Source organism: Rhinolophus hipposideros (genome assembly GCF_964194185.1).
Source record: "Rhinolophus hipposideros genome assembly, chromosome: 7".
Taxonomy (NCBI): domain Eukaryota; kingdom Metazoa; phylum Chordata; class Mammalia; order Chiroptera; family Rhinolophidae; genus Rhinolophus; species Rhinolophus hipposideros.
The window spans coordinates 672,451-695,071 of record NC_138053.1 but is presented as its reverse complement, the minus strand read 5'-3'; the positions used below and the strand labels follow the sequence as shown (position 1 = coordinate 695,071).

General features: G+C 48.5%; 2 protein-coding genes across 8 annotated transcripts; one reads left to right on the top strand and one right to left on the bottom strand.

The window, feature by feature from the left end:
* Window positions 1-1,798: 1,798 nt before the first annotated feature.
* PHKG1 (phosphorylase kinase catalytic subunit gamma 1) lies at window positions 1,799-13,238 on the top strand. 7 transcript variants are annotated; one of them, XM_081053022.1, is made up of 11 exons: window positions 1,835-2,002; window positions 2,119-2,192; window positions 4,673-4,787; window positions 5,295-5,473; window positions 5,924-5,978; window positions 8,338-8,403; window positions 8,695-8,858; window positions 9,268-9,358; window positions 9,495-9,648; window positions 9,831-9,956; window positions 10,310-10,949. In XM_081053022.1, the coding sequence occupies exons 3-11, from the start codon at window positions 4,705-4,707 to the stop codon at window positions 10,553-10,555; spliced, it is 1,164 nt and encodes a 387-aa protein (XP_080909148.1). In that variant the 5' UTR covers window positions 1,835-2,002; window positions 2,119-2,192; window positions 4,673-4,704; the 3' UTR covers window positions 10,556-10,949. The 7 variants fall into 7 exon arrangements, with proteins under 7 accessions (XP_080909149.1, XP_080909147.1, XP_080909145.1 ...); XM_081053023.1 differs by lacking the exons at window positions 2,119-2,192; window positions 10,310-10,949 and adding an exon at window positions 12,240-13,238 and having other exon boundaries at window positions 1,799-2,002; XM_081053021.1 differs by lacking the exon at window positions 2,119-2,192 and having other exon boundaries at window positions 1,799-2,002.
* SUMF2 (sulfatase modifying factor 2) lies at window positions 10,943-20,964 on the bottom strand. The gene is made up of 9 exons (XM_081053026.1): window positions 20,797-20,964; window positions 19,324-19,480; window positions 16,823-16,937; window positions 16,334-16,378; window positions 15,839-15,989; window positions 14,937-14,992; window positions 13,283-13,367; window positions 12,963-13,107; window positions 10,943-11,798 (listed from the first exon to the last, which is right to left on the bottom strand). The coding sequence occupies exons 1-9, from the start codon at window positions 20,918-20,920 to the stop codon at window positions 11,714-11,716; spliced, it is 963 nt and encodes a 320-aa protein (XP_080909152.1). The 5' UTR covers window positions 20,921-20,964; the 3' UTR covers window positions 10,943-11,713.
* Window positions 20,965-22,621: the final 1,657 nt, after the last annotated feature.

Genomic DNA, 22,621 nt, shown 5'->3' with positions numbered 1-22,621 from the left:
GATCAGAGATGAAAACCATTCTGTTAATACAGGCAGTTCCCCCGCAGGTGTTTTCTCCTAGGGTGTTGTAGTGTCTTCTTCCTGACAGACTAGGGATAGCTGCAGTTGTTCTGAGGAGATGGACTCAACTGAGGCGCATCATGTTTTTTTGTTTTTGTTTTTTTTTAATGAACCAAGCTCCAAACCTTCAAAGAACTGAAAATGTCGTTAACTTCTTAGGTGTTGGCCTCCAGTCTACATTATGCTCCTGCAGTTTTCTCACTTTCAGATGTACCTGATTTTTTCCCCTCTAAGTTTCAGAGACCTGTATTATGCAAGGTGAGTGAGGTGATGTTGAGTAAGGCAATTAATTGCTGCCTCCTGTTCTCTGTGTTCTTCCAGTGCCCACTCGGTACCTAGTGTTCAGTTACCAGAGGGGGCCAGACTGCCTCCTCCCAAATGACACAGACAAGTCACTCCTGGCAAGAACCCCAAGTCCTGGGTTCATCAGTGGGCTCTTTGCCCATTTTCCTGGAGGCTCACTGTGTTAATGTCCCGTACGTCTAAGGTGTGGTGGTGTATAGAGGGTACCCTAATATTATTAAATTAGTGACTCAAAGGAAAAGATTCACTGATAACAATAAAATGCAAGAGTCTGGCTGGCCTGGCCTCTCCCCGGGAGGAACCTGGCTCCACAGGGAAGGGCACAGGGAGTAATCCACTAGGTGCACTGGCCTTTGGCCCTAAGGTCAGAAGGATTTTGTCACATGTTGAAAGTATAAACCAGCATGAGTCAAGTCTATAGCTTAGAACAAGAAAAAAAAAGGCTACTAAGAGTAAAAGGAGACATGGATTCTCATCCTTGCAGCCTGGTGGTTGCATCTCAGTAAACTGCAGATCTTTATACATAAAGCTCGTACCCTGAAGTCATTTCCAGCTCCTTTCTACATAGCAATTCAGTGAAGCATTTCCCTAGAGTGAAAAGTAGGTGGTCAGCATGAGACAACAGAAAGAGAACTTGGGGCCACAGCTGGGGTTAATCTAGGCCCTCCTACTCACCTATCCGGTGACCTTGAGCAAGTCTCATTCTCTAAAATTGGCTAATACCCGAGTTTGGGGTCCAAGCAAGTGCAATAAAGTGCTTGTAAAATGGGTGTTTATGGGCTCAGCTCCTGTGAAGCACCGTATTACGCCCCCCCCCTTAATCTTGTATATCAGAATTAGGGGTTTGAGAAAGATTGCTTTAGAATAAGGGAGAGCAATAAATGTGTCTGCAGTGTGCAAGCATGTGGCATACATGATTTCCAATTCTGTCAATCACTGATGACACCCAAAGAGCCCAAGTCGCACAGGTAGAGCTTGCGTGCTTTCCCTGGCACACAACTCTTCCCAGTAGAAACTGCAGGCTGAAAACAAAATGGATTAAGGATGAAATAATGGAGGCAGATCAGAGGTGGTTCCTGAAGGAGATGTTCCCTAGCCCTTAAGGTCTGCATTTTGTAGGGCAGCCGCACAAAAGGCCCCGGGCGGGTCCCAACCTCCAGGCCCTAACAGTAGTGTGGATGCACTGCTGTTTCCTAATCTCACAAACAAACCAATCTCGCTCCCAGAAAAGTGAATGCATTCCTGGCAAGGGACTGGCTTCATATTCTCTGGGCCTGGAGGCCAGGTGAGGTCCAGAAGGAAGGCTGATCACCTCATGCCGTCATGGCTGGTCCCAGGTCTCCCGAGCTTCCCTCGCCCTCCACCAGAGGTCACTCCTGCTGAGACGTGGCTCCATGCGCGGTCCCTGCTGAGCCTTGGCCTGCTTCCCGGGTTTGCAGTTGTGATTTATTTTTGGTACCTCAGCCTTCCGTCATCAAGGAGCAAAGCCGGAAAGGAAGAGTAGCAAGATAATCCTGCTCTGGCCACAGGTGTCTGGTCGGGACACGCTTCAGTCCTCTGTTGTACCCCCTTCCCCAAGGGACTCTGGGACCTTTGGGATTCCTGTTGAGTTCACTCAAGGGCCTGAGAGGACCTAACGGTAAGTAGCTGGGCCAGTGATGGACAGAAGCCAGGCAGTCATCGAGGAGACGGGGAGGCTGTGGGGCAGAGAAGACAAACCCTCAACTACATTAGACTCACTTCTCCCAAAAGCAGATGGGCTGCAAGAGTGGCAGCATTGACTCTTGAAGCCCCCTCCAAAGGAGTTCATCTACAGAAAGTGGGTCTCTGTGAGTGTTTTCTGACTCTGAGTTTGGGGGAGGGATATTATGTTCCAGAAAGGACAAAGCTACCAACTCCCATTTGGTGACTCTTTTCAAAGGGGTCTTGGGAAGGGTGTCGAGGTTCAGGTGGGGGCAGTGGACTGTGGCATGAAGTCGGCCCCAAGTTAGACCTAGAGCAAAGTGCTGGGACAGGAGAAACCTCCCCCATGCCACCCTAGGAGAGAGAAATGCAGCTAGAATTACGTGGACCTGGCCGTGCCAAGGAACAGAGTCCCCAGCACGGACAGCAGCCTGGGGTGGGTCCAGATATACCCTCTGCCCACAGAGGGCTGGGGCAAGGGAAAGACCCAGTGCTACCCAGCTTTGGGAGCTGGGGGCACAGATGCCCCTCTTAGGAACTTGAAAGGACTTGCCAGGAAACTAGCTTGTTTTTATGGGGAACAGACACTCCTGTGCTCAGCTGGGGTTGCTGACAGGGCAGAGGCAGCCTGTGAGCAACCCAGGAGACTGCTGCTGGCAGAGTAGACTGTTATTCTAGTCCTTTCTCTGGTAACCAGGCACCCAGCAGTGGGGACAACAAGCTTCCTGGAACAGCCAGCCTGAGTCTGAGAGAGGCAGCCAGGGCTGCAGCGAGGCTGTCAGCAAATGGCCTCTTTGACAGGCTAGGCCTTCTTGGGCCCAGAAAGGGCAGTAAGTGGGCCTAGAGGCAGTTTGGGCCCTGCAGAGTGACAACTGGTGCCTGTTTTCTTTCTTTTTTTTTTTTAAATTAAAGTTTATTGGGATGACAATTGTTAGTAAAGTTACCTAGATTTCAGGTGTACAATTCTGTATTACATCATCTATAAATCCCATTGTGTGTTCACCACCCAGACTCAGTTCTCCTTCCATCACCATATATTTGATCCCCCTTACCCTCATCTCCCACCCCCACTCCCCTGACCCTCTGGGAACCACTAAACTATTGTCTGTGTCTATGAGTTTTTGTTTCTCATTTGTTTGTCTTGTTATTTTGTTGTTTTGGGTTTATATGCCACACATCAGTGAAATCATAGGGTTATCTGCTTTTTCTGTCTGACTTATTTCGCTTAGCATTATACTCTCAAGATCCATCCATGTTGTCACAAATGTTCCTATATCCTCTTTTCTTACCGCCGAATAGTATTCCATTGTGTATCTATACCACTACTTCTTTATCCATTCATCTATCGAAGGACATTTTAGTTGTTTCCATGTCTTGGCCACCGTAAACAAAGATGCAATGAACAGTGGAGCATACGTGTCTTTATGGATAAATGACTTCAAATTCTTTGGGTAGATACCCAGGAGAGGGATTGCTGGGTCATATGGTAATTCTATTCGTAATTTATTGAGGAACCTCCACACTGCCTTCCATAATGGCTTGGTGCCTGTTTTCTATCTTCTTCCTGCTGGTGGATGATTTTCTCCATTCTGCAAATCCTTCGTTGAGGTGGGAGTTCAGTACCAGGTAGCCTCCTCATAGCTGAAGCTCAGCTGGCCAGCCTAGCTTCTGCATGTCCAGGCCTGAATGTCTGGGCTCTGTTCTGCCCCAGCTGTAGCAGGGCCCTTCTGTGCTCTCTGGCCATTGTTAGGTAGGACATGGGGCATTCTGCCAGCAGGACTCTGACAAAAGGGATACCTCCAACCTCCAAGTCACATCTAGGGGGCAGCACCTGCTGTGTGCCTGCACTGGGCGCAGAGGGGGGGGATGGCTGTGACATCCTGGAGGTCACAGTGTAATGGGGGCGAAGACACACAGCACACAGTGACAAGTGATACCAGAGGCTGGGACCAGGACTCAACCATCAAGCTCTGAATCCCTCAGAGCACCAGGCACAGAATATAACAGAATGAATGAGAAAGAGACTGAGTGGCTATGAAAGTCCTGGTTCAGGACAGAAGGAGAGGTAGGAAGCACAGGAAGTGTGTTCTGGAAGAACGGGTGTTTTCAGGTCACACATTTAGGACTGCCATAGATAAGGAGAGGCTAGAAGAAGATGAAACTGTGAAGTTCCTCACCTTTTTTCCACAAGTGCAGAGAGCAGGCAAAGGAAAAGCAGGATCAGCTTCATCTCCTCAGAAAGGAAGAAGAACGTTAGGTTGTCCTCTGCAGGGTTTCTCTGGGGTTCTTTCTAAAATCAAGGGTGTGCCATCCTCCTTAGAGGTAATGTTGGGGCTCTCCCGCCTAAGGCCTAGGCCTGGGCCTGGCTGATTACTGCCACTTATGGTGAGAACACGTAGGGAGACACAGGTTACCCGGGTCTCAAGAGATTTTACTGCCAGTGGGAAGAAGGATGCTGGGCTCTCTCCAAAGCATTATTTTCAGTTCACAAACATTTGTTTTGAACATGCCCGAGAGGCCAGCCCCATGCCAGGAGAGACACAGATGAGTGGGAAACGGTTCCAGCCTTCAAAGAGCACCTCCTCTAGGTCAGGAGGGTAATTGCTCCTTTCTGTTCTCCCCTCAGAGCCCCTCAGAGTCACCCCCAAGGAGCTGAGCATGACAAGGGACGAGGCACTGCCGGACTCATGTTCTGCACAGGGTTTCTATGAGAACTATGAGCCCAAGGAGATCCTGGGCAGGTAAGGCTCAGGCCTTTCCCACAAGGCCAGCTGGTTCTGTGGACAGCAGCAATGTCTGCTTGACCCTGAGCACTGAACCCATTTCCACCCCAAAGCACTGTCCACTTGGACAATCCCTCCTGAGCCAGGACAGATAAGGGGGTCTAAGAGTAACCAGATCAGAGACCTCTCCTGGCAAAGAGCTTTCCCCGATGTTGCTGACAAGCACACCCAAACTTGGCTTTGGGCCAGGGTCAAGGGTCAGGGGTCAAAGGAAGCTTATGGCCTTAAGAGTGTCCAGGTTCTTTCTAAGTGTGAAAGAGCACTGAACTGGGAGTGAAGAGGCCTGAAACCAGGCTTGTCACTCATCAGCCACAAGAAAATCACCTTTTCTGTGACTTCTTCATCTGACTGTCCCCAAAAGTTCACAGAGAGTTGGGGGACAAGGCGGGACATCTCTGCTGTAGCCTGGACTTGGGGCTTCCCCTGGAGTGGGGCCCTGGGACCATTTGTCCTCTGCACCCCCAGGGGAGTCAGCAGTGTCGTCAGGCGCTGCATCCACAAGCCCACGTGCCAGGAATATGCAGTGAAAGTCATTGACATCACAGGGGGTGGCAGCTTCAGCGCCAAGGAGGTGCAGGAGCTGCGACAGGCCACGCTGAAGGAGGTGGACATCCTGCGCAAGGTTTCAGGGCACCCCAACATCAGTGAGTGGTAGCCCCACACCACAGCACGTGCTCTGTCATGACTCTGCCCTGATAACCCAAGTCAGGGGTGTGTCCCCACCATGCAGCTAGCCAGAACTGTCCAGTGTCTCCTGTACCCTGAGGTCCCTCCAGCCCAGTGCCCTGAGACTTCAGTTTCCCAGTTCCAACCCTCAGGAAGACAGTCCCCGGGGTTCGGCTCTGTCTAAACCTCTTCTTCACCCTGACGGAAGGGGTCACAGGCAGGGCTGGGGCTGGGCGTGGGGCGGGGAAGGGGGTAGGAAGTCCCTGGGCCTGTCCCCTCCCTTGGTGGACCTCCTTCGAGCCCATCCTGATATCCCCTCCACTTCTGAAGTCAGACCCAACCACTTTAATCCTCCTGCCCCTCTGCCCCCTCTGCCCCTGTGCCTGCTGCCTCTGCTACCTGAGACAAGCTGGTTGTTTCCATTTCAGTACAGCTGAAAGACACTTATGAGACCAACACTTTCTTCTTCTTGGTGTTTGATCTGTAAGTACCCAGTCCTGGAGTCAGACACACCCTGGGACTTATGGGAGAACCTTGTTTTCTGGGCCCCCATCCAGGGCTTCCTGGGGATCAACAGCCAGGCCCCTACATTGTGAATGCCAAACAAGATCACAGATGCTCTAGGCGGATCAGCACCTGGGGTCAGGCTGCTGGTTTTGAAACCTGGGACCACTGGGTATGGGCTGGATTATTTCTATAAGTATCAGTTTTCTCATCAGTATTATGGGAATATTATGGGAATTACATTGTGTGACTGGCACAATGTAAATGCTACAATGATGATGATGGTCATTCAATACTTATTCTAGACATTGAGAATACAATGAACAAGAGAGATGAGGTCTCTGACTTCATGTAATGATTTTCACAGGCAGTGACTGGAAAGCAATGAAGCCATACACACAGTTATGTACATGTACATACACATAAAGCTGACCAGGTTAGATAGAGGTGGGGCTTCTTTTCTTTAGATGAAATGGTCAGGGAAGGCTCTCCAGAGCCTGGAGCAGAAACCTGGAGAAGGAACCTTCCAGCAGAGAGAGAGCCAGAAAAAAGGCCCAGCTGTATGGGTTTGGCATGTTCAAGGACTGGCAAGAGCCCGGTGGGGAAATGGAGTGAGTTGGCGGTGATGACAGGATTCAAGGTCGGTCAGTACCAAAGACCCGACTCCCCAGGCATTGTAGCTATGGGAAGGAGGCTGGAGATCAGGAGGGTAGTGCGATCTGATTCACTTTTGAAAAGGATCCTGTTGATTGTCATGAGGCAAGAGTGGAAAAGAGGAGGCCAGAGACCCAGCAGGGAGGTTGTATGTGGGGAGCAATGCAAAGATGGACATCATCCTAATCCTCACGTGTCACTACTTCCCTGCTTCTGCACCAGCAGGGCTACTGAGATGAGCTCCTGTCACAGGCACCGGCTCTGAGAGCCTCTGTTTTTTCAAGAAAGGAAAAATGATACCGACCACTCTGCCTAACTCACCAGGCTTTGACCATCAAATTCAAACAACACCAAGTGTTCTGTGAATGGTGCATTCAGTAACATTGCCATTTTTATTAGAAAAGTTTCCCAGGGAAAGGAACTCTCTGGCTCCTCGTTCCCCCACTCCCCTGAGTCTTCTTCACTAAAGAACAGAATCTCTGCTGCGTGATTCTTTGTGAAAGGGTGTCTTGATTTCTCCACACACAGCTGTTGCTCCACACACAGCAACAGCTCATTTAGGGGCTGGATTTACAATGAGAAAATCATCCAGGTAGATTTGGTATTGTTGGAACATTCCATATTGTAGCCATATTGGACACAGGGTGTTGGTCTACATGGAGACACAATGTAACTTGGCGCGTGTGTACAACTGAACCATCAGTTCCAGGAAGGCAGGAAGCTGCTGTCTCCAGTGTTGCCTGGGGAATCTCCTTGCTGCTGCTGCTGCTAATAAATAGTGAGTTCTCCCAGTGTCTTTAAAATGGAAATAAAAGGATTCATCAAAGGCTGGATTCACACATTGTCTTTTAGGAACATCGTAAAGATACTGTATGAAACAAGGACCACCTCTGTAAATTCTCCTCAAACAGAACCTCCATCCCTGCCCAGCAGCTAAGCTCAATGGTTTTCTTACCTCTGTGATACTGGCAAATCCCTTGTGCCCTAGGAATGTCACTGCTTTCCCTGGAGGGGTGGGTGAGGGGGCAGGAGGTATATTTCCTATTTAATTTAACCGAGGGAGACTTTCCCATGGCCCCTCCAGACTTGACCACTGCAGCTGTCTTGACTCTCTGCTCAGTGGCACTGTCCCCGGGGAGCTCTTGGGGCAGCTCAAATGTCTCTAACCTTTGAAGAAGTTGCATGGGGAAGCTATTTTTAATTCCACCCTAAGTTACCCTCCAGGCAACTAGAGTGTTTTAACAAATACCTCTTTATAGATCATCCCAAGAAGTGAGAAGACTGAACCACAATTCTCAATCCTAAAATAGGCAAAACTGCTCTTTCAACACTTGTACTGCCATTTCTTCCATTTGCTCCTGGGAAAGTTCAAGATACTCGTGTCCTTCTGACTGGGGCCTTGGGCCAGTCTCACCTCCCAGCCCTGATTTTGGCCCTGATAGTCCTAGTCCATGCTGGCACTTCCACGGGTGGGGGTGGGGAGACCTTCACACTGGTGCCGTCCCACCCCTCCAGCTCCCCTTGCTCTTCCAATCTTCCCAGACAACCTCTCTGCTCATTTCCCCCAGCTCCTCCCCACAGACCCTGGTCCTTTTGGGGAGTAGCCCACTTTGCCTCTGGAGATATTAGGGTGACAAACAGCTCTCTGGAAGTAGGGTAAGCAACAAACCCTCTGTCCCCACAGGATGAAGAAAGGGGAGCTCTTTGATTACCTCACTGAGAAGGTAACCCTGAGTGAGAAGGAAACCAGGTGAGGGTCCATTTGCCCTTCTCCCCACTCCCTGCCCGAGTCCTGGTGCTGCAGGCACCCACATCTTGTGGCGGGGAGAGGGAGGGCATGGGGCACACTTGTCTGGGCTGGGCGTGTGCTCCCCTGGCTTTCGTGGTCTCCCTCCATCCTTGGCTCAGCCTAGATTGTCCCAGCCTGTCCCAAGCCCTCTCTCACTTGCAGTCTGGCTGGTATGAGGGCTTCAGTCTCCCTGCCTGCCACCTGACCCTACAGAGTAGGAGACGAGAGTAACATGTGCCTGTCCCACCCCAGAAAGATCATGAGAGCCCTGCTCGAGGTGATCTGCACCTTGCACAAACTCAACATCGTGCATCGTGATCTGAAGCCTGAGAACATCCTCTTGGACGATGACATGAACATCAAGCTCACAGACTTTGGCTTCTCCTGCCAGCTGGAGCCAGGACAGAAGCTGCGAGGTCCGGTAACGGGGCCTCGGCCTGTGTCAGGGGCTCAGGCTTTCTTATCAACTCTCCCAGGAACAGAGATTGCCTGGACTTCTCCTCTGTTTTTCTCCCCAGAATGAAAATATGATCATTTCATGGCTAGATGTCTTTTCAGTAGGCCCTCTTCCCAGGACTGAGCTGAACCAGGTTCCCACTGTCTGAGATCTAGGCCAGGATGGCGAGACGTGCCCAGGGAACAAACAGGCCCCGAGTGGGTGGCCCTATGAGCCCATACCTGGCCCCTGCCCTTGGCCCTGAAGTTAGCTAGTTTTAGGAGAATCCCAGCCCAAACCCCATATCAGTTACATCTGGATTGTGTCTTTGGACCTTCTTAATCCAAGTTCCCCCTGCTGACCTGTCCTGATGGTAACTTTTCCTGCAGAGGTCTGTGGGACCCCCAGTTACCTGGCCCCTGAGATCATTGAGTGCTCCATGAATGATGACCACCCGGGCTATGGGAAGGAGGTGGACATGTGAGTGTGTTGGGGAAGGAGGTGACTCCTCAGGACAGGGATGCCACCACGGCTGGGAACACCTGACTGGGGAAGGGAAGAATGGGCAGGAGCTCCGGCCAGCCCTTCTGCTTTCCTCCCCACCCCCGTGCGCCAGGTGGAGCACTGGGGTCATCATGTACACCCTGCTGGCTGGCTCCCCACCCTTCTGGCACCGGAAGCAGATGCTCATGCTGAGAATGATCATGAGTGGCAACTACCAGTTTGGCTCACCCGAATGGGATGATTACTCGGACACCGTGAAAGACTTGGTGAGGGGCGAGGCCAGTTGGCTCCCCAGCTCAGGCAAGGGGAAAAGCCCACCATGGGGGGAAAGGGAGTGTTCCATGCCACAGGATGGAGGCATCTGCCAGGAGAGACCCCATGTCTTCTGAAGTGCTGGAGGGGACCCTGTTGTGTTGTTTTCAGTCCACCTCCCCCCTTGTTGTCTCAGGTTTCTCGCTTCTTGGTGGTGAACCCCCAGGGCCGCTGCTCAGCAGAAGAGGCCTTAGCACATCCCTTCTTCCAGCAGTATGTTGTGGAAGAAGTGCGTCACTTCAGCCCCCGGGGGAAGTTCAAGGTAAGATGTTCCCTTCCTACCTCGGGCCCTGGGGCAGTTGCTGCTGCCTCCTCAAGTCCAAACCCCCAGGGACTTGCCCCCAGGGACTACTACTTACACCTCCAGGGTTTCCACAGTACCTCCCCTCCTCTCCCACCCCCCACCCCATGATAGTTCAGTTAAAATTCTCCTGGCTTCAGGGAAGACAGATATCACCCAACTGGCTCTGACAGTCTAAATCCCTGCAGATGCCGCTGGGGTGGGATGGGAGGAATATTGGGAAGGGCCCTGCAAGAAGCTATGCAAGGCTTCTTGGCAAAGGAGCTCAGGCCTCCCTGCACTGGAGGGGGAGACAGATGTCCCGCCCCCTGCAGGTGATTGCTCTGACCGTGCTAGCTTCTGTGCGCATCTACTACCAGTACCACCGGGTGAAGCCTGTGACCCGTGAGATCGTCATTCGTGACCCCTATGCCCTCCGGCCTCTGCGCCGACTCATTGATGCCTATGCTTTCCGAATCTACGGCCACTGGGTGAAGAAGGGGCAGCAGCAGAACAGGGCGGCCCTCTTTGAGAACAAACCCAAGGCTGTGTTTCTCTCCCTGGTGGAGGAAGGCTACTGAGGGGCTGGCAGGCAGGATGGAGAAGCAGGGACTGCTAGGGAGGGAGTCACAGACACATTAGCCAAAGGAATGAGCTTGTGTGCCAGCCCTGTCCAGGGGGCACCTGGTCCTGCTAGGATCCCTAGAATTGGGCCACTGTCCCTCGCAGAGGCTCTGCACAGGAAGATCAGGGCACTCCCATCACACCATGGTAAGTGCAGTCGGAGCCAGGTCCACAGAGGAGGGCACTAGATGTGATTCCCCCCCCCCCCCAGCCTTCCTGCTTCTCCCCTTCCCAGTTGTGCCACCATCTCAGTTTCACCTCGTGGAGACCCAGTGTTATTGACACTTGTATGTATTTCCCGTGGGGTCTCAGGGTGAGAATAAACGAGACCGATAACAGTCATATATACAATCACAGCAGAGTTTTCTGAGCTCACTACGTCCAGTGACACCAGGGAGCAGGTTCCTCTCAGGGGAGAGGCATGAGGAAACCCTGACATAATCAACAATACAAAGGGAAGCTTCTGATATCTGTCTTTCTGGAGTATTATTTATTCTGTTACTCCCACGATGCAGTTTCGCCTGGCAAATATTCGGTTCTCATATACCCTTGAGCCTGACATTGTGCTTTAAAGAGCCCACCTGCTGCATTTTACATACAGAGAGTGCAAATTAGATTCCTTTAGAGGCATATGAAACACTATAAATGAGGCAAACAAAGGAAGCATTTTCTTTCTACAGCAATTTGCTGGGAAAATAAAGAGAGCCAGGGAAATTCTGCCTTGAGAAAACAATGTCAGATCCCTGAGTGAGACACCGAGAAAGGGGGAGGGAACAGATTTAAACTCTTTTACCAAACTGCCTTTCAGAGCACTCTGCCCCAATTATCTGAGTACTTGGCTCGTATAGGGTTACTAGTTGGCCCCTAAGAGAAACACTCAGCTCCCGGCCATCATAAGTAAGTTGGGCCCTCTCCTCAAGAGACAGTGGCAGCCCTCCTCTGCAGAGGCCTCGCCTGCCTGGTGAGAGGTGCTGTCACAGAAGGCTGGAGGAAGGGGAAGGAGGTCATTCCTGAAGCTAAAGTTGAAGAGCCTGGCGTTTGGCTGTGTTTGGAATATCACCAGGGAGTGGCATGGGTACCAAGGAGGACTCTTCTCCTTGGCTCTTCATGGCTGCTCACAGCTCCCCAGGCAGTCGACCTACACTGGAAGCACAGCGGAAGCCCAGGTTGTCTGAGGCTGAATCTGGAGTGTTGCCCATCCTGCCACCAGAGAAGGGGAGAGAGAATGGACATTGGTTGAGATAGGGGCCTGGGGCCTTACCCAACTTTTCTGCTCCACCTCCCAGGGCCTGCTGTGGTCTGGGGCACCTGAGAACTGGAGTGGGATGCTCTGGAAGGAAGCCTGATATAAGGGCATGCCTGGAGATATGCAGCAGCCTTGGGACAGGGTGGGGCAAGTGAGAGTGGTTCTGAGAGACTGCACTGGAAGGGAGAGAAAGCTATGACTGATAACTTTGACTGTTGGTAGTTTAGAATAACTCAAACAAAAAAAACCTGTCAGCAAGAGGTAAGAGTGTCATAGTGCCAGTCAGGACTTCACACCTGTCAAAGAAGTCTCACATTTATCCCTTCATTTGCCATTTCCCAACTGCTCTGGAAGGCAGAATCAGACACCAGATAAATTTAAATGTCTTCTCCAAGGCCAACCACTGCTTCTGTGGCACAGAATTAATGTCAAGCCCAGTTTGCTGGTTTCTAGGCCAGTACTGTCTCCACTACTGAAAAAGGAGGTGAGAAAATCCAGGAGCCTCAGTGGGTCAAAGAGACGCCTGTGAACCTGATATCCTGAAGCCACTGAAACAGCGGTCTCTCTACCATCCTTATGGAGCCAAGGAGTAGGAGGAGTTGCAGAGAAAGCAACCAAAATAAATCTACGGACGATTATAGTAAAAAGTTCTAGAAGGGACTCGGGCCCCTGGGACTCTGCCATCCAGGTGCCACTGCTGACCATCTATGTTAAATGAGCAGGTCCCAGGACCTTCCTGAGCCTATCTTGTCCTTGATTGTAAGACCAGATGGTTGTAGAAAATGATTTTTCATGTGCCCACCATGACCCATGGCCATGAACTATTGATGTGGCCTGCCCACTCCCCCCTCTGCACACCTAGTCATGAGGACGAGAGGAGACACCCATATAATTAAGATCCTGGGCACAAAGTCTCCCTTGGTGCTGAGAGCTGACAAGAAAAGGCACAAGTTGTCCTGGACTCTTGTTTTTCACGGCTAGTGCTGCTGGCTTTCTTTTCAATGCCCACAACTCCGGCGCTGGCAGAAGTGCACAAGCAGTGTCAACAACGGTCCTGGTGCTGCCTGCTCTGGGAGGCCAGGCCCGACACCCTCAGCCCCCAGCTACCACGCCCTCACCTGGTGGTGACACGGGCCCGGTGATTGGCGGAGCCATCAGATGTGTCGATCCAGGATGCCCCCCGCAGGACACGCATGCCCTGACCAGCACCCTGGTATGGGGAAGCTGTCCACTCCCACACGTTGCCCATGAGGTCGTAGAGCCCTGCAGCACAGCAGGCGGGTTAGTCCTGGCTGGGAAGCACCACACCCCTCCCAGCTATCAGAGCCCATGGAGCAAATGCTTTCCCTGGGGTGCCTCTCTCTGCCTCATCTGTCAAATAGAATGATCCTGCCAACCAATTTGTGAATGTTTACAGCTACCCGATGAAAAATCTTACCATAGTTATTCTGTGGGGGGAAAGCTTTCACTGGGGAGAGTCCATGGAAGCCGTCCTCAGCCTTGTCACCCTTGGGGAACTTCCCCTGAGAAGAAGAAATTTAGGCTTAAAGATTTACCGTCCTGGGGTTGGCCCAGTGGCTCAGATGGTTGGAGCGCCAGGCTCCTAACGCCAAGGTTGCCAGTTCCATTCCCACATGGGCCAGTGAGCTGCGCCCTCCACAGCTAAGATTGTGAACCACAGCTCTCCCTGGAGCTGGGCTGCCGTGAGCAGCCGGAGGTCGGCGTGAGTTTCCGCGGGCTGCGGCAGGCTGCTGTATGCCGCCACGAGTGGCTGGCATCCAGTGAGAGCTGCTGTGAGTGGCCAACTGTCAACTGGTGACCGACTGCCTCAGTCAGGGGGAGAACAAGGCTTACAATACCAGCACGGCCAGGGAGCTGCACAACTAGACTGAGAAACTGGCTTGAACCAGAAGTGGGAGGGGGGGAGGTGTAAGAAAGGGGGAAAAACAAAACAGAATTAGCAACAGGCTCAAAATGGTTAATTTATCAATGCCATCAGATATCTCTTTCTGCAAAGTTCTGATCCCAAAATGTCAGTCTCCCCTCCAGGCCCTTTCCAATGCTCCCCCTGAAATGCTGATACTGTGCTCCCTTCACTCTACAGGGTGTGTGTGGGGCGGATATCCTCCTTGCCTAAGGTATATGCTGATGACTCACGAGTCACTTGCTCTGACCCAGACCTCTGTCCTAAGCTTCAGACTCACATTTTCAACCTCTGACTGAACATAAAAATGACCCAAAGCATCCTGAGCTAAGCTGACTTCAGACTGACCAGGTCCCATCTCTCCCAACAAACAAGGACATTATCTATTCTGGGTAATAGTTGCCCCACCGCCCTGTTGCCAGGCTTGGATTCATTCTCGAGCCCAGCTCTCTCCTACCCCCCACATCTGATTAATTACCAAATCCTGTCTGTCTTCTCAGACATGCCTCCCCCACTTGGCTTCCTCTCCATTCTATTTCCACTTAATTCAAGTGTTTACATTTACTGGGGCCATTGCCAAAGAACCAAATCCAGAGGACCCTCCCACCACCACTGCAGCCATTCCGTCGGGTCCTGCACAAATCAGCAACTATTAGCATCCCCCCAAGTGAAAACGACGCTGGTACTCCCTTTTAAAAACCTCCCTGTGTTCCCCACTGCTTAGAGTATAAAATCTAAAACCACATCTTGGCACCCCTCGTCCTTCGAAATCTGCCTCCAACTAACTGTCTGCTTCGTCTCCTAACACCCCCAGCCCGATTTCTCTATGTTCCAGCCTCTCTGAATCTGTCACATCTCCAAACACAGTTTCCTGTCCTAATCCACTGATAACACTCATGTTGTTTCTTGTCTTCTGCTTGGAAGACCCTTTTCTCCACTTTTCACTTGGTGAATCCCACTTATTCAGCTCAAATGTCATCTCTGTGAAGTCACCCCACCACTCTCAGGCAATGAATGATTTAGTCCTGAGCACACTCACACTTCCACACTGTTGCTTTCCCGCTCACCATTTTTCAGTTCCCTTAGGACACAGAGCCCTCTGAGTCCCACATAACAATGCCCAGTCTGTGCTTTGAGAAAGGACAGGAGTGAGGAATGTTTGTCTTACCTGCCACAGGTTGGAGCGGCCTGGCTGGAACTGGTTTCCCCATGGGTAAACCTGACCTGCCAGGAAGGCAAGGAGACAGCAGGGAAGGCAGAGGTGAAGAGTTGGGAAAGAAGAGAAAAACAAAGAGTGAGGGAAGCAAAAGGAAGTTGGGAGGTGCTGAGGGACGTTCCTGCTCCTCCCTTCCGCTCACTGCTGCATCGGAGCCCTGGCCCCTGTGCTACCCCCAGGGCAGTGTGTCCTGGGTGTGGTTCTGATGCATGCTACTGTGCAAACTGTTTGTCACCAGTTCTTGTGGAGAGCAGCATAGAAATTGTGGGTAGCCATTGAGAACCCACAATTGGGTTCTTAGACTACTGGGCCTTAGATTGTTACTGGGCCTTAGATTGGCTAACTGAACGAGCAACCTCATCTGTCACACTAACAAGTCTGCCTACTGGTATAGGCAGTGTTCATTCAAAGAGTGTGCAGAGGTGTTGAACATGGGGCATTGCTATTTCACCCTCATCACTTTCGTTTAGTTAGGATTGCAGAACAACAATGTTATAAGCAAACAGCGATTCTTCATATTAATTAATCCTTATACACCAAGTGGAAAAGGCATGTAATTTGGGTAACTCCCCTTTTTCCCTATGCTATGCTGTTCTGATCATATTTATTGAAATGTAACATGTCTGCGGAATCTGCAATAATAAATTTTAAGTCTGTTTTTTCATTCCCTTTTTCCAGTTATTAATTTTTGTAGTATTTGGTGGATTAGAGATGAAAATAACAGGAACCAGTCCTTCAGCACACGCTCTAAGAGGCACTGCTCTAGGAAGCATGGAACCTTTCCACCTTTAAAGCACCCTATGCAGGGCAGAATGGGGAGAAGAATAAAGGGAAAGCCCCTTGGTGTCTTATACCCTTCAAGCCCCCTCGGGCAGCGAACTCCCATTCTTCCTCAGTGGGCAGCCGTTTCCCCTGCCAAGCACAGTAGGCACGAGCATCATTCCAGCTCACGTGTACCACTGGGAGCTCCAGTCTCTCTCGGATGCCAGAGCCGGGACCTGCAGGCTGATGGACAGGATGAAATGAGATAGGCTTCTGGGAGCTTCTGGAAGTCTGAGGAGGCCTAGGCTCAGGGAACCTGAGTTCAGCTTTTAACACTAGATGAAGCAAGGAGGTTGGAGGAGAGAGACGGTGAGTGAGGAGAGGTCCAGAATCAGAAAAAAGAGACTAAATGTGGGATTGAACAGAGAAATGGGATGAGCAATGAGGAAAGGATTAAGGCAGAAGAAACCGGGCTGCTTTGCTGTTTCTCAGAAATTTCTCTGTCATCCTGTCTAACTCACTCTTCCTCAATGGGTAAAGGGTTTGGGGAAGCCAGCCCTCCAGGGGGTAGAGGAACTAACCCTTACCTGCCTCCAGAATGCCCTTTCCACGGGAAGCCACCAGAGAACAGACTGTAAAGGAGAAAGAGAATGGCTGAAAGGTGCTCTAACCCAGTAAGGCTGCATGCCTGACAGACACACAGGAGGCAGAGCGGAAACTTCAGGCTGAGACTTGGGTGGTTCAAGTGCGGCTGTGTCTGGAATCTTTACAGCATGACATTTCACAAGCCTTATTAGTAGGAGGCTCGTCAACATGTTCTCCTGCCAGTTCAGGGGGTATCTTGAACCCTGTATGTATCTGAGTCTTTACAGAGTCTCTCTATGCAGAAACCAGCTCAGTTAACTTCCTGGGAGTGTGTGTTCATCTGACTCTTCCAGAGAGGGTTCCTCTTGCTTCCTCCATGCCTCCCGCTCTCAGGTGTGATTCTCTACATGGCCAGGGGACCCCATATCCCACAGCACTCTATGTCCAGTTCCCATTCCCATTCCCTCAACTGCAAACCCAGGTTTTCTCACCTTCATTTGCTGAGTCGCTTTGTTTCTAAGCTCATCAGAGACAAAGTCCTCAAAGACGAAGCTCCACCCAAATATCTCAGCCTCTGTCCTGTACTTGTTCTCTCTGACAAACTCCCTGAAAAGAGGTATTTCACTTGGTTCAGCTGAAAGCGTTCTTCTCTCCACTCTCTCCATCTCCTGCTCCCGAACAGCTCTTAGTCCTTATCACACATCACAGTTTTTATAAACTCCAAGGAATTAACTTGAAACCCTGAGCAGATTTTCTTGTAAAATTTGTTGCTGTATGTGTAATTCACATACAGTAAAATTCACTCTTTTCAGTGTACATTTTTGTGAGTTTGGACAAAGCTTATAGTCACTATCATAATCAAGAAACAGAGCAATTCCCTCAAACACCACCCCAAATTTCCTTGTGCCCTGGCAAATGCTAATCTGTTTCTTATCCCTATAGTTTTGCATTTCCCAGAATATAAATTCACATAAATTGAATCATACAGTATGAAGTTTGGGGTATGGCTTCTTTCATTTAGCATAATGCTTCTGAGATTTATCCAAGTTGTTGACAGCATCCATAGGTTGTTCCTTTTTATTACCGAGTAGCATTTCATTGTATAGATATATCATGTTTTGTTTATTCATTCACCAATTGCAGGTCATTTGGATTATCTCCAGTTTTTAGAGATTATGAATAAAGCTGCTGAGAAGATTTAAGGGTGGGAAATGGGTCTCTTTTTCTGAAAGGTCTTTCTTACATACCTAATCTCACAACAATCATGGGAGGGAGGCAGAACAGATGTTATTTTCTCTACATAACAGATGAAGGAAACTGAGTCAAACAAAAATGAGTTGCTGAGATTTTAGAATGGGTTTTCATATAGTTTGGTATGGCTAGGCAAGTTTCAGCAAGAAGATTGCTGGGGTAAAATGGATTGTTTTCAATTGGCTAATAGTACCCCATCTGTGCCAGCCCTCTGATATAAGAAAACATCGCTCACCTATCAAAGGGACATTGAGAATGGAGTTGACCTGATTTGGTAGCAATAGCTCTTTACCAGCCTTAGAGCATCCGAAGAGTTCAAGAATCTTTTACCAGAGAGGAAGAGACAAATTATGGGTTCTAAGATGAGTTTAGGGCCTTGCTGGAGGTGACGTTATATTTCTATTACATAATAGGTCATAATGTGAAATAGACAAGAATACAAACTGTGCATTTATCTATCTACCTATTTCAGTTTGTCACTACATGGTACGAGTCTGATCAGAAATGATTTCTCCTTCAATTTAAAAACTGTTTCCTTTCTAAAAATCGTATATATATGATTTCCTTTTTGAAATCATATATAAGGAGTATACATGTAATTGTAGAAAAATGAGAAAATACAGAGTAGGTAAAAAGAAAAAAAATAAAATCATCCATTATCACACCAACTAACATATATCATTCCATATTCTCCCCACCTGACCCTCCCCCCACCATTTAACAAGGTGCTTCCCTAGAATTATTTTCATTTGGAAGTCAACAAAAACATGGGCAAAATCTGTCAACCAATGAAATGTGGCACTTCCAGCTCTTTTAAAATGCATATACATTCTACGTACATAGTTTTTAAAAATGGGATCATCATACCCTAAATATTGTTTTGTAAGCTACCTTCTTCACATAACTATCTTTTTGACAACAGCATTTTAAATGGCTGCTAAGTAGTCTGTTATATTGATATGTTTAAGTGATCCTTAAATTGTTAATAGTTGTTTACATAATAGTTGTTTACAACATCATCTTTTTAGCTAAATGTTTTTGGACAACCTTAATTCCTTTCTTCAGACAAATCCCTAGAGGTAGAATTCCTGAGGCAGAGGGTCTGAGTACACCGACAATCTTTATGCTTACTTCAGTATGTGTCTCCTGAATCGATTTTCCCCCAAAACCTTTTATCTTGAAAAGTTTTATGTCCACAAGTGTAGAATTTAAGTCATTTCCCACATTTGCTTTATTGTCTTCCCATTCCCTTCCAATTCCTTTGTATGTATAAAATGTATCACCTTGAGGAAACTAAGACAGCTCAACTTGTCTTCTCAAGTTGAATTGGAACCACAATGTTTGACTCCCAAAACAATGCCATTTCCCTAAGTAAATATAAAGGGAGTTTAAGGTACTCGCAGCGAGTCTGATTCTTCTCCCAATCCCTTCTACCTGGTTGAAAAGGTTTCTGAGTGTTTCACTTTTCTCCATATTTCTTAGTGCTACCCCAGTGTAATGGAAAATCCACTGGCTCAACAGTCAGGGATTTTGAATTCCAGGCCTAGGTCTGCCACTAACAGAGAGTGAGGTAAACCTCTCTAGACTTCAGATTCTTCATCTGAAAAATGTAGATAACATTTATCCCACAGTACTACTGCAAAGATGACATGTGATAGTGAACAAGCCAAGTTTCCATTTAGGTGTTAATAATAAAGAGTAGAAAGAGCCTTTACTCCTCTTGCAAGAACACTTGAGGTACCTGAAATCTTTGTTGGTAACAGGAAGTATGTCAATGGCAAAGGGTTTTACTGTCACTTCCCGGACAGGCCCTTCACCATCTCTGCTGTCTGGTGAATTTGTTCCCATCTGGAATCTCCCACCTGGTAGCTGAACCATGCCAGTCACCTGCCCATTGCCTGCAGATAAAAAAAATAGAGTCATTAGTATATAAAACAAATGGCAATATTTGTATCATATGTAATACTCATAAAAATGAGCATTCATTAAAAAAATATGGAGGCTTAAAAGTTTGGCTTTAAATTCTTGTTCTGCCACTTAATTTGCTGGGTGACCTTAAGCAAATTACTTAATCTGAGTTTCAATTTCTTCATCTATAAAGTGAGAATAGCATCTTCTCTTAGGCATGGCAGTATGAATTAAAATAACATGTGAGATGGTGACCACATGGTAGGTTTTCAACAAATATTTATTTCTTTTCCTTACCTCTCTATTCTTCTACACAACCCTTTGTCCCAGATAGGTAATATAGACTCTATACCAGGTCTTTCTACTGCCATGTCAGTACTATGTCAAGCAGGCCATACTATTGAGGCTTGATGTACTGCTTTATGGTGTTATGTTTCTACATAAGGATGTCTAAGAACCATAAATGCCTCAAAGGCAGAGTCCATGTCTTTTCATGTTCCTCAGAAATCCTGTCTTTGGCCCTCTTCTCATTGTCATTCTAACACACTCACACTGATGATTTCAGTCACTTTAAGGGGAAAAAAAGGAGCAAGAAGGAAAATCTCAGGATAAAAGGGAATTAAGGAACAACATACAATTGCAATGTATAAAGTTTATTTTGACACTAATTCAACAAGTAAACGATAATGAAGAACATGGTGAATTTGAACACTAACTAGATGTTAATTTCGTGGATGGAAAATGGCATGGTACTTTTTTCTCATGACTTCTTGTTCTTTTGTCTATTCAAGCCGAGTATTTACGAATAAAATTGTATGCCTGGATTCACTTCACTATGGCCCCAGGGAAGGGGAAAGTGGGAGGGATACTAAAGCAACATTAGCCATACATTGGCAACTGTTTAAGCCAGGAAATGGGTACAGAGGGGGTTGGGTGGAGGGGCTTGTTACATTCTGCTTTTACTTTTTAAAAAATTTATTTTTCAATTAGTTGAGTGGGGTTATCACTTTGTGAAGTACAGAAATGTCTAATGACTATTGTTTTGCACAGCTGAAACTAAAGACTTTTTTTAGTTCAAGATTCCAAAATTAAAGTGAAAAGGAGATACAGTTTGAGCTGTTAACCATCTCCCGGTTCGCTGCCTCTGGGAGGTGCCTCCGGCTGCTCCAGGCCCCATCTCGAGCCCAACCAGGAAGCGGACAGGCCACGGTCTCTTTCCCCCACCAGGGTGGAGTGCCCCACCCCTTTTCTGATGCTTCTTGGGACAAACAGCGCCAGGGGAAGGCCAGCCAGCCAGTACACTGACCTAGCTTGATCCACGGGCCAGACAGGAGTGATAGCAGGGTCAGCAGTGGCAGCGAGGAGCCCATACCAGGAACGCGAGCCACAGCAGCACCACGGGTATGCACTGTGGTGGCTCTGCTGCGCATGCTCCACACACACACACACACACACACACACACACACTCACACACGCAACACACACACACACACCACACGCGCGTGCGGTCTACCGCCCCCTGGTGCAGCCTCTGGATACTGTCAACTGAGGAGCATGACTAGTCCAGCGGCCGAGGAGTAGGCTGGAACCTGAATTCAAGGCTGTGGGGTCAGGAAACTAAGAAAAATAGACCCTAAAAAATCTGAGAACATTTACCCGTAGACATATGTACCCCAATGTTCACAGCATTATTCATGGTCCCCAAGACATGGAAACAACCGAAGTGCCCTTTGATAAATGATTGGATAAAGATGTATATAAAATTAGAACTAGAGATTAGCATGGCCCCTGTGCAAGGATAACACAAATTCGTTAAGCATTCCATTTTTGTGAAATAAGTCAGAGAAAGACAAATACCCTATGATCTCACTTATATGTAGAATCTAAAGAAAAAAATAATCAGAAAGTCTCAGAGACATAAAGGAAAAAAACTGAGGGTTGCTAAATGTGACGGGGGGGGGGGGCAGGAATAAGGGGGTAGGTGAGGGGATTATAAAGCCCAATCGGTAGTAATACGATTGTCGAGGAGAGACGAAAGTCAATTTGGGGAACGTAACCAATAATGTTGTAAAGATTTTGTAGGGTATTTGATAGACACTTGTCCCACTAGGGAGACCACCTCAGGGATGATGTAGATGCCTGACCACTGCACTGTACACCTGCAGCTGAACAATAATGTCAACTACAATTTTATATATAATTACAAGTACAGCATTAGTAGACAGTGGAAATGTAATTGCTGTATGCAATGTCAGAGGGGTAATAGATGGGGGGAGGAGGGTTATCACTGGGTGAGGGACATAAATGATGTCTATTACATTGTTTTGTAAAAAAAAAAAAGTCTATATACACAATAGAACACTACTCGGCCATAAGATCAAGTAATACCACTTGCAACATGCATGGATCTTGAGATTACGCTAAACGAAATAAGACAGAAAAAGTCGAGAATCATGAATTCACTGATATGTGGGACATAAAACTGAAAGCAACAAAGGAACAAGACAAAAACTCATACACAGACAATAGTAGTTACCACAGCATAAAGGGGTGGGGGATGGTAGATGAGGGTCATTGGGGTTAAATATATGGTGATGGAAGAACTGACGGTGGTGAACACACAACGTGATGCATAGATATATTAGAATCGTGCACTTGAAACCTACGTAATTTTTTTTTTGGGGGGGGGGAAGGGGAACAGGACTTTATTGGGGAACAGTGTGTACTTCCAGGCCTTTTTTCCAAGTCAAGTTGCCGTCCCTTCAATCTTAGCTATGGAGGGTGCCGTTCAGCTTCAAGTTGTTGTCCCTTCAGTGTTAGTTGTGGAGGGCGCAGCTCAGCTTCAGGTCCAGTTGCCGTTTCTAGTTGCAGGGGGCGCAGCCCACCATCCCTTGCGGGAGTCGAGGAATCTAACTGGCAACCTTGTGGTTGAGAGGACGCACTCCAACCAACTGAGCCATCCGGGAGCTCAGCGGCAGCTCAGCTCAAGGTGCCGTGTTCAATCTTAGTTGCAGGGGGCGGAGCCCACCATCCCTTGCGGGACTCGAGGAATTGAACTGACAACCTGTGGTTGAGAGCCCACTGGCTCATGTGGGAATCGAACCGGCAGCCTTCGGAGTTAGGAGCATGG